The sequence below is a fragment of the Carettochelys insculpta genome, chromosome 15 (assembly GCF_033958435.1).
Source record: "Carettochelys insculpta isolate YL-2023 chromosome 15, ASM3395843v1, whole genome shotgun sequence".
NCBI lineage: Eukaryota > Metazoa > Chordata > Testudines > Carettochelyidae > Carettochelys > Carettochelys insculpta.
The window spans coordinates 22,221,583-22,237,029 of record NC_134151.1 but is presented as its reverse complement, the minus strand read 5'-3'; the positions used below and the strand labels follow the sequence as shown (position 1 = coordinate 22,237,029).

At 44.1% G+C, this 15,447-nt stretch overlaps 1 protein-coding gene across 11 annotated transcripts; it reads right to left on the bottom strand.

Moving 5' to 3' along the window:
- Positions 1 to 2,609: 2,609 nt before the first annotated feature.
- On the bottom strand, positions 2,610 to 13,167 carry GNPDA1 (glucosamine-6-phosphate deaminase 1). 11 transcript variants are annotated; one of them, XM_075010147.1, is made up of 8 exons: positions 12,990 to 13,137; positions 9,990 to 10,085; positions 8,439 to 8,568; positions 7,555 to 7,656; positions 6,021 to 6,203; positions 4,695 to 4,879; positions 3,646 to 3,820; positions 2,610 to 2,748 (listed from the first exon to the last, which is right to left on the bottom strand). In XM_075010147.1, exons 3-8 carry the CDS (start codon positions 8,560 to 8,562, stop codon positions 2,651 to 2,653), a joined length of 867 nt encoding a protein of 288 aa, XP_074866248.1. In that variant the 5' UTR covers positions 8,563 to 8,568; positions 9,990 to 10,085; positions 12,990 to 13,137; the 3' UTR covers positions 2,610 to 2,650. The 11 variants fall into 11 exon arrangements, with proteins under 11 accessions (XP_074866248.1, XP_074866247.1, XP_074866251.1 ...); XM_075010146.1 differs by having other exon boundaries at positions 9,990 to 10,124; positions 12,990 to 13,135; XM_075010150.1 differs by having other exon boundaries at positions 13,047 to 13,065.
- Between the last annotated feature and the right edge of the window lie 2,280 nt (positions 13,168 to 15,447).

The following is a 15,447-nucleotide window of genomic DNA, read 5'->3' as shown; positions in this document are numbered from 1 at the left end:
AATAAAGACACTCCCTCCCCCCCTAGGGTTTTCCTTCTAAAAGGTTTTGTTTGGATAGACTTCTTGCTCTGAAGACCATTTGAATACAGTGATCAAGAATTCAAACTAAAGTGGATTCAGTTGAAGCTTTCCTAGTTAAGTACTAATTCTGGCATGTGCTTGTCTATCATTCAAAAAGTTTATAAAAGTTCATCCTACTGCATATTAAGTATTTGCAGAAATGGCTTATACCTACAGCATCTGGAGAAAGAGGGTCTGCCTCCTAACCCCTCTCATCCTACTGTGTTAGCTTTGCAAAACATTTGTAGAAATAGCTATGAGATACAATGATGAAATAAAGAGGTTGGTAATTTTTATCCTTTAAAATCATGTTTTAATGGTTCAAAAGAGTCCTGTTTTCTCAGCTTTGTAAAAAGGAAGTAAATATGCATTATCAAGATGAATGTAAGACAGATGAATAAAAGTTATTTAAGAATTTAGAATTATTTGCTTTAACTACAGAACATGCATCTAGCTTCAGTGACTTTGCTGCGGGTTTCACATAATTGAGTTTTACTTTCCCTTTCTATGGACAATTGATACTCAGTACTTCAGTATGTTAGTCTTTAGCAATCAGATTGCTGAGCCAAGTTTCAAATTTAGATATGCATACACAACTTATTGCTATAGCTCACATGTAAAGACTGACTAGTTATAGAAGCTGAAATAGTTCTAGCTACTTAACAATATGTTACTGGTAGCTGCAACAGGGTCCAAGATATGGTTCAGGCAAAATAGTTTCTGCAGCAGCTTTGAACTTTTGTAGGAGGACCAAATTGACTGTACCTGGCCTGCTTTAAAAACTTCCTACAGTTTTCTGGTTCAGTGTCACAAATTTACAATTAAGACAGGATTCTTGCAACAATGGAAGCCTGCTTGAAGTAGGTGACTCTGGAATCAAACATGCTTTCCTGCCAATTTTTACAAGTTGCTTTTAAATCCAGAGGTGGTAATAGAACAAATGGCATACGGAAAGCCAAGATTTGCATCCCTTTTTAGGGTCTGCCACATAATGAACTGTCTTGCTGTCTTGTCTCAGTTTGAAGAAGTGTTACATGTGTGCAAGTCCTATTGACATTCACTAAGTCTTAAGTCACTTAGCTACTCTTGAAATTTGTACTTTTGCTTGCATCTCATCATCTTTCCCTGGAACTCTTTTCAGTGAGCTATCAGACCTTACCTGAAAGCCTCACACTGCTACCTACCTTTCTGAAACAGCAGCATCTGTCCGCTATAATTATTCTGGTGTGGCCTTGCAGGATGTTGTTGTTCCTGGTAGATCTTTTGAAGTTATAGGGTAAAGACAGTCAGCATGACTTAAATTTGGATAAAAATGTGTTTAATGTAAAAAGTTATGAACAGTTTGTTGGATTGCCACATCACCAGTGACTTGCAGATGTTTGACATAAGCCCTTTTGGTAGTAAAGGGTAAAAATCAGTAGAGTTCAGGAAGCAGCAGAGGATTTCATTCATCAAAGTTGATTTAGGTATTAAGCACCAATGCTTGGGCTAAGTTTATAGACAACTGCCTTAGGCTATGTCTACATGAGCGCCTAAACTTGAAATAAGCTATGCAATTTGCACCCAATGTCAAAATAAAGTGCTAGGAGGCTACACTGATGCTGAAATACCATGGCCATTATTTAGAAATAACAGGCATGTGTCAAAGACCAAGGACTCCTGAAATAACTCTGCTGTATAGACAGCCTCAGAGATCTCACTGAATGTACCTACATGGTTTTTGAGGAATGTCAAGAAAGCTGGCTGGAAGATGTGGGGGTGAGGATGATGGGGTCTTACTATTACAGCCAGCAGCACATTTAACTGTACAGGGAGGAAATCAAATCCACACATTTAGACTTGTGTAAAATGTGTGTCTAATACCATGTCTTAAGTATTGATGCACACCAAAATTCACTTTGTTTGGATTTATAAATTTGACCAACAAGCATAATAGCTAGAGTTAAAGAACAATTGGGTGGTAGCCATTTCATTAAGCCAAGAGCACCGATGGGCCAGATTTGGTGCAACATTTGTCATGGTGCTGAGGTGGAGGATAGGTGCACATCACAGCATCAGGCCTTTTATGAAAGCACATCAGCAAACCATGAAGGTGGTAGCATCTCTTCAAGAAAGCCCGAAGACTAGCACAGTATACATTAATGCAGGGGTGCTTTGACAAAGTTTATTACTAGCTCAAGTTGGGACTAGTATTTCAATTTCATGATTCTAGTGCAGTTGAGATCAATAGGTATTTTAGGGAGAGGAAGGAGGGGAAAAAACCCCCCAAACTTAGGTCCTCGTGATTTTACTTTCACCTCACCTTTGAGCTGAGTGATATGTTTCCTGTAATCAGTTACTGGTTTGATTACACACTATTTCAATTGGCTTCATTATTTAAAAGTAATTCATGTTGGAGGTTGTTAGAACACAGTACAAAAATCCTATTGTCTAATTTATTAAGAACAATGTACTCAACCTGTCTCTTGAGACAATAAATGAGCACATCTTTGGTGATTTATGAACAAATACAAGAAGAATGCATAGGAATTCCTCCCGTGCTGGTTTCTGTGAGGAGAGCCCGCTTAGCATCATATCAGACCTCAAGAAATCAATCACTGTATGGCTTCTTAGACTGTCGTCTTTCTGCTCCTGTCTCCTTCATACTGTACAGGGGTTCCACCAGCTTGTTATGAACAAGCATTAAACCTGGTGTGGGGGAAAAAGGAAAGTTACATAGGGGCATGGAAGTGCAACGAATGGAGGACATTTGCTTTTAAGCAGTTAAGGGTACTAATGATCTGCTCTTTCCCCCCTTCCCACACAACCCTCTAAACTCAGTATTTTTCCATTTCATTGCTTTATGCTTGATGTTAAAGGGAGTGTCCGCATAATTCATTTAAAAAAAAAATCATCATTCAGCACCACTAGACTTAAATCTACAAGTTGAACCTTTTTAATCCAGCACACAGTCCTCCAGCAATATCCATAATCTGGCATGATTTTTGTAAACTGAAGGACCATTTATTGGTGTGGCCAAGCTTCTTCTGGTCCTATAAAATTTGTTTATAGCCACCAGTCCTGGCTCTGTCATTTAGCTGTAGTTTACCTTATGTCTTCTAAGAGCTAGTAAGCAGACAAAGGGGTGGTAGTGCTCATAGGCAATACTGACTGCCCATAGTCTGGCAAGTTCTCTCACTCGACACTGACCAGGTCTCAAGAGTGCCAGACTAGAGAGGTTCAACCTGTAGTTTACTTTTCATTATGTACAGAAAAAGATGGTGATACTTCACTCAGCTTAGAGCATTAAGCTAGCCTCACTCCTTTCATCATGGCTTCTAATTAATAGCATTTCCTAGTTTTGAGTTACTAACAAGCCACAATTCGTGACACTAGCAGAAAATCTAAACATTTAAATGGTTACCCTGAATAAATTTCTAGTCCGGGGAGAGTTTTGTCTTTTAAATTAGGGTTAGTATCACAGTTACTTGACAGCCCTTCCTTCAAAGCACAGTATGTCTGACAGGAAAGATTTTCTACAAGTGGTGGCACTTAAAGTAGAGACCAACTAATTGGAAAAATGGCCTGATCTGGCCCGTTACCTACCCTTAAAGTATTTTACTGTTTTAACTTTGAGTTCTAGGGTGGCATCTTCATCACATACAAAAACAGTGCTGGGGTGCTGCTGGAAGGCAGATACTGTCCACATGTGGTTCACCCCTTCCTCAATGGCTTTATACAAAGCAAACGCTTTATGGGCTCCTGTGATTAGAATCATAACCTGAATTTAAAACACACACAGAGGAATCATATTGTTAGGTTCTGTGATGTACATTCAAAAGGAACAAACCCCAGTGTGATCTGACGCTAGTAGATGCGCAAGTCATCTAAAAGAAAACTATTTCAGTCCTCCCTGGCAGGGTTTCACGTCACTGAGTATTGTTCACATTGGCTGGATTATTTTATCTAGCAAAATTATGGCTTGCCTGACCATTTTAAAGTTTAGCCACCTGTAACTCTGAATGCTTCCTTTTGTGTTTATTCGAGAGTACAGCACAGCACTTTAGACAGCTAAAGGAGATGACTGAGTTATGAGCTACAGGTATAAAAATAAATTCAACCACACACTACCTTGTGACTCACAATTTGCTATATGCCTTTGAGTAAGTCAGTAGTTCTCCCACTTGCTCTGTGAAACAGAATCTTTCCTTATTCAGCTTCCCAAGCTAAAATACAAGAGTACTGCATAGTTACACGAAAATGTTAATGCAGTATAATGGAAGCCAGATGCTTGCTTTGATGTCATGAACGTGACCATTTGGTAAGCCAACCCCCTTTTCCTCACCCTGCATATATGGTTTCTTTCATTAGAACCTAATCTCCGCCCTCATCCACATTTATGTACCCTTCAGTTTGCATGGCTAATTTGATCATAGCTAAATTGGGAGTCAAAGCCGCCTCGGGGGGTGGGTGGGGACATGAGGCAGTTTTCTAGGATACAAGAAGGTAGTTGTGGTGTTGGTTTGTTGATCAAACTGTGCTTCTGAAAACTAACATCTGGAGCTGGGCTGCAGAAAGTATCATTGCTTGAGGACTAGACAATCGTTTGATGCTCCATGGAGCACTATATTGAGTCACTGTATTTTCCTTCTCACCTCTCTAGCATCCATGACTGTGCCTACTCCAACTGTCAGAGCCATCGTGGGGACTTTGGAGAGGTCGCCATCAAAGAATCTAGCATTAGCCAATATGGTGTCCATAGCCAATGTTTTCACTCTAGTTCTGGACACCAGACTTGAGCCAGGCTCATTGAAGGCAATATGGCCATCGGGGCCAATACCTGCGTTGGAGATAAGTGTTAAGGTGACATAATACTTAAACTATCATAGGAAGCAAAGCCAGCATTACTTTTAATAAAAGGACGCTATAGTCTCCTACGAATAGCTACAGAACACGATTTTCATACAAGAACTTACAACTTTGCTAAAACTTCAAGATCTTGCTTCCCTTGAGATGAATGGCAAATTTCCCACAGATGTCAACAAGAGCAGGTATCAGGTAGCCAAGTTAGTCTGTATCTTCAAAAACAACAAGAAGGCCTGTGGCACCTTATAGACTAACAGATATTTTGGACCATAAGCTTTCGTGGGCAAAGACCCGCTTCATCAGATGTTAGGGCTGCTCTTCCTTTGTATTTTGGGAAGTAATTTGGAAGTTAGCACCCAAAAGCAAAACTGACTGGAGAAACCTCAAGTTTGAAGTCACCACTGCCTTAGAGGGCTTATAGGTGGTTACAGCAATTACAGAGTAAAAAACTTATCTATAAAGGCTGCAGCACGATTTCGGTTACCACAGCTCCTTCTTGCCCTCCCTTCCCTACCATTCTTCTCAAGAATTCACCTATGGGAGTGAAGTTCCCAATCTAGATCTTAAATAAAATGGTGTTTAAACACGTAAGAGCAGGAATTTCACCAACATTTCTTTAGCCATTTGACTTCCATGAAACAACGTTACACTTCTTTCCTCTTCCGTCTAAGCACCCCTCAAAAACGGCTGGACTTTAAAAACTAAGCCTGTAAAGAACACTCCTTAAAGAGGTCATGCATAGCCAAGAGTCAGAACCACGCCACCAGTATCCCCATATCCCAGCAGCCTGAGACTCGTCTTCAAGTAGATGGATCTCAGAATATGAGACACACATTACACTGACCTAGTAAGGCTGGAGCAGGGATAGAGCTGCTTCTAGGACAAATTAAGCCTTTCATTGGAGAGAAATAAAACCACAGAGAGCGTGTGTGTTTGTCCCCAACAAAGACACAGAAGGGAGTGGCTAGCGGAGACACTTAACAGGTATGCATACACTTTGGCAAGGGAATGCACATAGTGCTTGACTGACTGCAATCTCTTAAGTGATTTAACAAAATCGGATTTCTGAGCACAAAGCTGTATTCCCTCAGGCTGTTATTTATTTAGATTTTCACCTCCAACAAAGAGTTCGATTCCACCAGCTTCTTTGATTTTCTCCTCAAAAGCATCACACTCTGCCTGTAGGTCAGCTGCATTTCCATCCAGAATGTGGGTGTTTTCTGCAGAGATGTCAATGTGCTTGAAAAAATTATTCCACATGAAGGAGTGGTAGCTTTCTGGGTGATCCCTGGGGAGACCTGGGGATCAGGAACATTGATCATTGCAGGTCTATATTACACTCATCTGCAGTCCCCTTCAGGACCCAGGTCTCATTGTGCTGGACATGGTACAGAAGCAATCCCTGCTTCAAAGAGGTGCCATTGTATTTCACTCCCCATTTGCTACAACTTTTACGGCTGGGACCCTAAATGCAAAGTGAGGACGAGGGAAAGGGATACAAATAACCTAGATAAAAACTTGTAAGAAAACCCCTGTTTATGCAAATATATGTACAAGTGAATGCCAGATATCCCCATCTACCCTTCAAGCTGGGCTTCGTTAAAGTGAGTTTATAAAACAGTCACTATAGCTCCAGTGAGATCAGCATTAGGGTGAGGTAGATTGAGTTATATAGATAAGATGCATTAATATTCTGGAATACATTCTCCAAATGAGCAGATACAGAGCAGATTAAATTTTCTTGTCTTTACAATATTCTGCAGACTTGTTAGTTCAAGCTCATTAATAGTATGTCAAAACCAGAGAAGCAACTTCAGTGACTAACAGTTCTTCCAAGAATACCCTGATTGTTACAGAGTCATCTTTTATAGGCTACACAACCCTGATCCATAGCACTGTATGACTGGATGGGCTTTTTGCGAATAATCAACTCCGGAAGAGAATGCAATAACATTAAGGTCAAAGAGCAAATGAATGTGCATTTTTAGCACTCATGTTTGGTACCTTGATAACCAGAGGATTTGTTCTGGTCTCTCTGTACTAGCTCAAAGAGACTATTGCATCACAACTTCAAACAAGGCAATCTGCTGCTAACAGCTACATATCAGTAAGTCTAAAGTGAAGTCTTGCTGGATCACTGCCTGTGTCCTTTACTAACTATGGACAGGGCTGCAGCACTGCATCCAAAGTAACAGCAGATTCCCTTATCACAACAAAGCTGGACTAAAATGGGAAACAAAGATGTTGTTACATACCATCTACTAACAGCATCTTCAGTGGACTTTTTAAAATCATATACTCAGATAACATCAGTCACCTTTTTGAAAGTTCTAGCTAATGTGATCTCTCTAACCAGAGGACAAAACTGCAGCTTGTTATAGGGTTGCCAACTTTCCCAACCAGACACCATTCGCAGCAAACCTGGCCAACCTATCTTGGTAATTTGTACTACATAACACTACAAGCTCCTGTCCCTCCCCTCCTAATCTGTTCTGGGATCATTTTACATTGCATTCTATTCCAAAGTGGTGCATTTTGTTTTAACGTAAATGTATGATTTCATTCAGCATAATCAAATAAGTTTGGGACCTCTTACCCCAAAAAAAGCTGGATTGAGTCCTTAGCACAACATTTCATCAGATGACTCACCTACATATTCATCCATATTGAAGGTTTTCACATATTTGAAGGACAAATCTCCATTCTTGCAATACTCAATCAGCTTTTTGTAACATCCTAAAGGAGTGCTTCCTAGGAAAGAGAAGGAGGATCGTGGGAAACATAACATTTAGTGGAAATAGCATATGCACAGCACTGTGAAAGACTGAGTAAACACTCTGTATGATTCAGTGTTTTATGTTACTGAAGGCCTGAACTATTTAATTACAAAACATTGGCTCACCCACACAATGTCATCTGACATTCAGTACTAATGCCAGCTGTTCAAAGTCCTACTCAGAGCAGAACCTCACGGATGCTAACACAACTACTGTATCACATTGTCTCTTTGGGGCTGAGGTGTCCTGCTGCAATAATCCAGCTGAGCATGTACTGTCATCCTCACCTGGACAGAATCAGAACTGCTCCACAGTGTGTCAGCCCTGTAAGACTAATATTACAGATTCTGCTTTAATTCAGGCAATAAGGATCTAGTATTGGAAATGGATGAATGTGCTCTCTATTTACATATAGGGTAAGCACATAATTCTACCAACTATTCTATTATCTAAATAGAGGTCTTGTCCTGCAATGTTTCACCTCCTGTCTGCATGGACTGTTAGTTGTCATTTGGGAGGCATCACTATATATACTTGGCTTACTTTAAAAACAGAGAGACTTCCTAAGTGAAGTAAATCATATCACCTGTTGTTCCCCAAACTCATCTATAGGGAATCTGATGTGTTGCATAAAGGAATACCCCCTTTGCATTAGGAGAACATGATGCCACTTAAATTCCAAAAGTCAGGGTGCTTTATTGTTGCTTAAACAGAAAGTACCATCAGCATCTTAATGAATTCTCTTTTAAAACTTACCTGTGGGAAGTCCAAGAGTGAAGTATTTGTCCGGGCCAGGGTTAAACTGGATAATTCGATTCCTAATGTATTTTGCAGCCCACTCACTGGCTTGTGCATAGTTCTCCAGAATGATGAGTTTCATTTTCACCTGCACATTGAAAATAAACACACACAAACAAAGGAGTTTACTTTCTAGGATGAAATAAATACTGAGAACTCATTACACTACTACTAAGTCTTCCCTATGGTTACATTCTCCCTTCAACTCACACTGCAAGAGGTGCCTATCATATCTAATGTAGCCATGAAATAACCAAACTATGCTAGCCTTGTGAAAGGAATGCTGTTGGCCAACAGCAGATACTACCAAGACGAATTGGACACTAAAGTTCAGGTTGCTCCCTGGGCAAGTTGTTCCCATATAAGGGCATGAAAAAGAGCTTGGGTTTTACTGAGCATCCAGGGCATTTTTGCAATGGTGTGGCATAAAAACAAAACATAGGAACAGCCATACTAGGTCAGAATAAAGTTCCCTCTAGCCCAGTATCCTGGTCTTCTAACAGTGGCCAATGCCAGATGCCCCAGAGGGAGTGAATACAACCAGTAGTCATTGAGTGATCCCTCTCCTGTCATCCATTTCTAGCCTCTGACAAACAGAGGATGAGGACACCATTCCTGCCCATCCTGGCTAAGAGCCAGTGATGGACCTAATCTCCATGAACGTATCTAATTATTTTTGATACCACTTAAAGTTCTGGTCTTTGTATTCTAGATCTGGAAGAACCTGGCTGAGGGTTCCTGAGAATAACCCTCCTCAAGTCAGAGAAGGCACAGGCTAATCTGACAAGAGCACACACCTTCATGCAAACTCTCCTTCCCTGTCCATACTGCCAGAAGCCATGGTACGAGGGTAGAGGTTTTTTTTGTAAGCCAGTGTCCCAGAATCTGCCCACTTACAAAGGGAAAGAACAAGGCTAGTTAAGAACAAGGCCAGATCAGCATTAACTTACCCTATTGCAGTGGGGTTTGAGGGATATATAGCTTCCTCCACAGGCACCAGCTCTCTTACACCACCACCCAGTTCCCCCCAAATCCTATGAACAGCCTAGATCAGCCAGTGGGGATGGGGAGGAAGGTTAACAATGGCACAGAGGCAGCACACTGGGTTCTTTTCAGGCCTTTGCTCTACTAGATCCTAATTTGCTCTCCACCTGCCTGGAGGGGACACAATCCCAAGTTAACAGGAAGCAGGCATGTTGGCACTCTGGTATAGTAAAACACCCTGAATCCCCTTTGAACCCACCCTTAGTCTGAAGACGTGGAAAGCTCTTTCTAAAGCAATCTTCTCCAGAAGGAAGTGAGGGCTCAGCAGAGGTAAATCACTGCTTCTGGGTGACCTCCCTTAACTCACCTCAGGGTTGATGTGTGTTAATTAATCAGAAGGAAAAAAATGACAGATAATTGCCCCAGAGAGCATTCTAGGAAGGGGTCAGCTGTGTCCTACATTTTCTCTGGGACCTCAGCCCTTCCTCCCACACCCTCCTTAGGTCCACTAAAGAACATGGACACCTTTGCAGTAGCAGCCTCTGCATAGAGGGTGACGAGTGATCACTCTGATGGGAAACGGGAAGTGGCAGGGTTCCTTGACAGATGTTAGCCAGCCTCCTTCAGGGGACAGAGAGGAAGTGAAAAGCAGCAATGGGCCTGTCAAAACAAACAAGGCTGTTCCCAGACGAGGTCATCCCCCCACCACTGCGGCACTACTAATAAACTGCTGACTCAGTCTAGTGAGGCACCTCACCCCTGCCGCACCCACCAGTCTGCTTCTGACCACCTCAGGTGCTGTGGCCTGCATGCTCACCAACAGGCAGATCATAGGGTATGATAGGAAGAGACCTCAGGAGATCATCCAGTCCAACCTTCCTCGCCCTCTTTCAAAACAGGACCAGCCCAAGTAAATCATCCCAGCCAGGAGTACATCAAGCCCGACTTTGAAAACCTCTAAGGATGGAGGTTCCACAACCTCCCTAGGCAACCTCTTACAGTGCTTCAGTAGATTCCCTGGTGAAACAAATTTTTCCTAATATCCAGCCTGGATCTCCTCCACTGTAACTTGACCAACATGGACCAGTGGTGTCATCTGCCACCAATCGACAACAGCCTCTCCTGCTCCTCTTTGGACCCCCACTCATTCTTCTCTTCTGCAGACTAAATAAACACAGTTCCCTCAGCCTCTTCTCATACGGCATGTGCCTCCAACCCCCAAATCATTTTCACTGTCTAGATCCTGTAATGGAGAGGCCCAAAACTGGACACAGTACTCCAGAAGTGGCCTCACTAATAGAGAGGAGCAATCATTTCTCTTGATCCGCTAGCAAATGTTCCTAATTAATGCAGCCCAATATGACCGTAGCCTTCTTGGCAACTACGGTATACTGCTGACGCATATCAGCTTCTCATCCACTGTAAAATCCAGGTCCTTTTCTGCAGAACTGCCATTTAGTGTCCCATACTTTCCTTGACCTTCTGGTTGCTAACGTACCTGTACAAACACTTCTTGTTCTCTTTTAATCTCTTGCTAGCTGCAATGCCAATTGTGCTTTGGCTTTCTTGATTGCAATCCTGCATGCTCAAGATATATTTTTATACTCCTCTGTAGTCATCTATCCAAGTTTCTACTTTTTGTAAGCTTCCTTTTTGCATTTAAGCTGACCAAAGATTTTTCTGTTAAGCCAAGACTGGTTGCCTATCATATTTGCTATTCTTTCTGCGCATCAGAATGGTTTGTTCCTGTGCCATCAATACAGCTTCTTTAAAATACAGCCTGCTCTTCTGGACTCCTTCCTTCTGATGTTGGCCTCCCAGGAGATCCTGCTTGTCAGTTCCCTACTTTTCTAAAGCCCAGTGCCCATATTCTCCTGTTCGCCTTTCTTGGGTATCCTGAACTCAACCTCATGGCTAGTGCCAGCCACTTCTACTTCCTCTACTAATTCTTCCCCATTTGTGTCCAGCAGGTCAAGAGAAGCACAGTCCTGGACTGGCTCCTCTAGCACTTGCACCAGGAAGTGATCCCCAAAACTCTCCGAAAACTTCCTGAATTGTCTGTGCACTGCTGTGTTGCTCTCGCAGCAGATGTCAGGGTGATTGAAGTCCCCTATGAGGCCCAGGGCTTGTGATCTGTAAACTTCTGTTAGTTGGTGAAAGAAAGCCTGGTGTACCCCATCCTCCTGGCCTTGTAGTCTGCAGAAGATGCCCACCACACCATCACCTGTTACTCTTGCCTCTAAATTTAACCCAAAAGACTATCAACAGGCTTTTCTGCAGGAGCTCTGGGCAATCATACTGGTCTCTGATGAACACTGTAACTTGTCCACATTTTCTCCTCTGCCTGTCCTCCCCTCATCTGTGACAGGGCTCCAGATGTGAATTTTCTCAGGAAGACACAGTTATTCCAATCACATCTCAGTTCCTTTACAGTTCCAGGACTTCCAGTTCTTCCTGTTTGTTCCCCAGGGTTTTTGCATTCACGTACAGGTAGGCATCTAAGATAAACAGCCAATTGCTATATGAAGCAGGGCCTCCCTGTTGAGCCCTTCTCCTCAAACTCTTCAGCATGCTGCATCTACAGCACCAAACCCTGACTTCCATCCAGAAAGCCTCCATTCTCTCTGATGCAATGCAGACAATTGGGTCTCTCCATCTTTAATCTTTGCTTCCAGTTCAAAGACCACTTTGCATTTCATACAGATGAAGTCACCTCTCTCTTCTGGGAGAAAGACAAACGTGGCACATCCTGTGCAGGTCACAGCAGTTGATCTCCAGGGCCCTGAAAGTCTGAGGATATCCAATGTGGATGGTTGCCGTGGCTCCTTTTTGCAGATATACAAATTCTGCATCTAGAGCCCTGTAAACTTGCAGACACCCATGTTACGTCCGGGGGTATCCACATTTGCAGACAGGGAGATCCTTAGATCATTTTTGCGCCTGCCAATACCAAACACTGCATCTGTGCAGGGCTCTATGGACTGCTCACCAGCCATATGGTGCTCCTAGGCGTCCCTCTGTGTATCCAGCACCCACAGAACCCTGAAAGGCAAAAGGCTCTGTGGGAACCCACCTCCCCCTGCACCTCCTTTGTTTGCAACTCACTGGCTGCTCTTTTGGGGCTGCTGGCTCTATGCAGTAACAGGGCTCAAAACCTTCCTTCCAAGTCAGGGCTCAAGGGCCCCGTGGACCAAAGCGTCCCCAGTGCACACTTCTCAAACCACCCCACACTTTTAAAACAAGAACAAGCCGCAGACCCAGCAGCTCCGGAGGTCCTGGCCAGCCACTGAGCAGCCCCTGGCCTGCAAAAGGGGGAGCAACGCCCCGCCCAAGCTGCCCTGCAGCAAGCTCGGGAATAGCCGCAGCCCAGCCGGCAGCAGACAACGGGCCGAGCCCCGGCCGTTCCGCCGGCAAAGCGGGAATGTAAAGTCCTACTAACAAAGAGAATCCAGCCCCCTCCCGCCGGCGCCATTTTAACCGGAATGGAACGGCGGGGACTCGAACTCACAGCCCTGCCGAACTTGCCTCCCCTTGCGCGGAGGCCGGCGCAATCCCCGCGTCCCCCTCTCTAGCGCCTCCTACCGCCGCAGCCCCAGCGCCGCGCAGCTGCTCAGCTCGGAGAACGCAACGGAACCCACGCCGCACTCAGTTACCAGCCCAGGTGCGCCCGCCCCCCACTCGGCTGGGCGCCGAGCCACGGGCCCTAGTCATATGACTGGGGCGGGTCACGTTGGTGGAGGAACTGAATCAGCTGCGCGGACTTCAAGCCCCTGAGCGCCCCCCTAGTGATCCCGCAGGCTGGCCGGATGCTGGCAGGGGTTGTTGGTAGCTCAGTTCCCAAGCTGCTTCTCTTATCCGGTCTGGGCTCCTTTGTGAGCTGTGTCGTGGGGCAGCACAATCCTGTTTGCTTACCCGTAGTTCCTGAAGTAATACCCTGTTTCTCAAGCAAGAGCTGTCTTTGAAAGTAGCCACAGCAACACTTCCTGGGCAGATTCAATTAGAGGGGGCACCCACCTACCAAGTCACCACGTGTCCCAATGGCTGTGGTGTACTTGAACTTTCAGAAACCATTTTTGACAAAGTCTCTGACCAAAGGCTGTTGTGCAAAGCCAGCAGGGGAGGCTGGGTCACTGACTGATGAAGCAATGAGGAGTGTCAGGCAGGATGGAAGAGGTTTCAGGACGGAGAGAGGTAAGCTGCAGTGTTCTGCAGGGAGCTGCACTTTTAGAAATGAGAGAGGTTTGATCTCCCACTTCGCAGTAGCTGGCCCTAAGGGCAAGTAGGGAGGACGGGGAGAGGAACAAATGGACTGAGGTCTGGGGAGGAACAGTAGTGTGGGAATGGGACCTGGGGAAGAGGCGTTGCAAGGACAGGGCTTGGGGGCTGAGATGACTAGTGGTGAGGGACACAAAGGGGGTACCAGCCCCACCCCCACATAACTCTTTGGACTGCCCAAGAGGTGATCATATGCTGGCTGCACCCAGGAGATGCAACAGGGGCAGCATCCTCAGGAGGAAAGGAAAGGAAGCCACTTGTGCTCCAGCATGTCTGGTCCCACCCACCAGCAATCCTCAACATGAAACAGTCTGCCTCATCACCAGGAAGGAGGGAAGGGCCTGGCTCATACTAACTTTGCTCTGGCCTAGACCAGCCTTGCTCTGGCTTTACAGGAGTTGGCAACCTGCAAACTTTGCACAGCCACTGTGTGTGTGTGGCAGGGGTGGGAGGGGGAATGCTGAGCCGCAGGAGCCTGTTCACACTGGAAGGCAGCTGAAATGCTGCTTCTCTGCCCAAACAAGCTGGTGGGGTGCCTGCACCCCCTGCCTGCTGTGGCAAGGGAGAGGGAGGGAAGGCAGGAGCCTGTTGGTGTTGGGATGCTGTTTAAATGCCTGTGTCCTGGCTCCAACAGGCTGGTTGGGAGGGGAGCCTGCTCTCCACCCCTACCCCCAGGAGTAAACTGCTGAAATGGTAACTTGATTACTCAACATCCCATTTGACCCTTGATTTGCTTGTTATATGAGCTACTATGTTGGAAACCTCTCTAGTGAGACTGTAACCAAAGCAAACGTAAATAAATGTGACATTTATGAGCAATCGATTTAGCTGAAAAAAATGGGTGTGCTGTGGAATTGTTTGTCTTGTTGAAGTGTGCTGTATTACTGAAAAGGTTGGGAACCACTGTTTTAGAAGACTTTTACTGAGTGAGTACTTTCTCTATGTAAATTCAGCCTGCAATTTCAAATCCAACATACAGTAGGGTCGCAATAATCGCAAGGGTTTGGTGTTGAGAACCCTTGAGAATGTTGAATTTTGTGAATATCATTCCCCCAGGGCAGCCCTGGCCAGGCAGTGACTACTGGCACTCCCCACCCAGGGACGTGGCAGCCACTCACGAATAACTGAATTTGCAGACATGTTGTGACCTTGCTGTAATAGTCTCTTTCTTTTGTTGCCTCATATATATATATATTTTCAGCAAAGACAGTGTACTTCCTTAGAGGTGATTACCATTCACTGGTGGATAAGGTGTAACTCTATTTTATTCATTAAATTCTTAATGAGATGTTTGTGATGTGGTTTGGAACTGTTGGACAGGAATTGATACAGAGGTGTGGAGTAATACTTTATCTGAAAAAAAATCCCTGTTGAAATTAAATTGGTTTTAATAAAAAACATTCTCTCCCAAAAGGGGGAAAAAAGTTGCTTTTTACCAACTCATGAAATTTTGTTACTACTGTACTTAGTACCTTTCTATGTTCCATTTTCATCTGTTTAAATATCCATACAACAGGTAATTTATTCAGCTGTCCCAGTTTTTAAGAGACCTATCTTTGTCGCTTGAAAATCTTTAACAATAGATTTCAGCACACCCACAAAAATACTAACTGTTAGCCAACTGGCTTGTAAATTTTACAATAACAGCATTTGAAGATTTACAATGGTTCTATCTCAGGATTTAGTAGCATCCTTCTACAGAAATGCA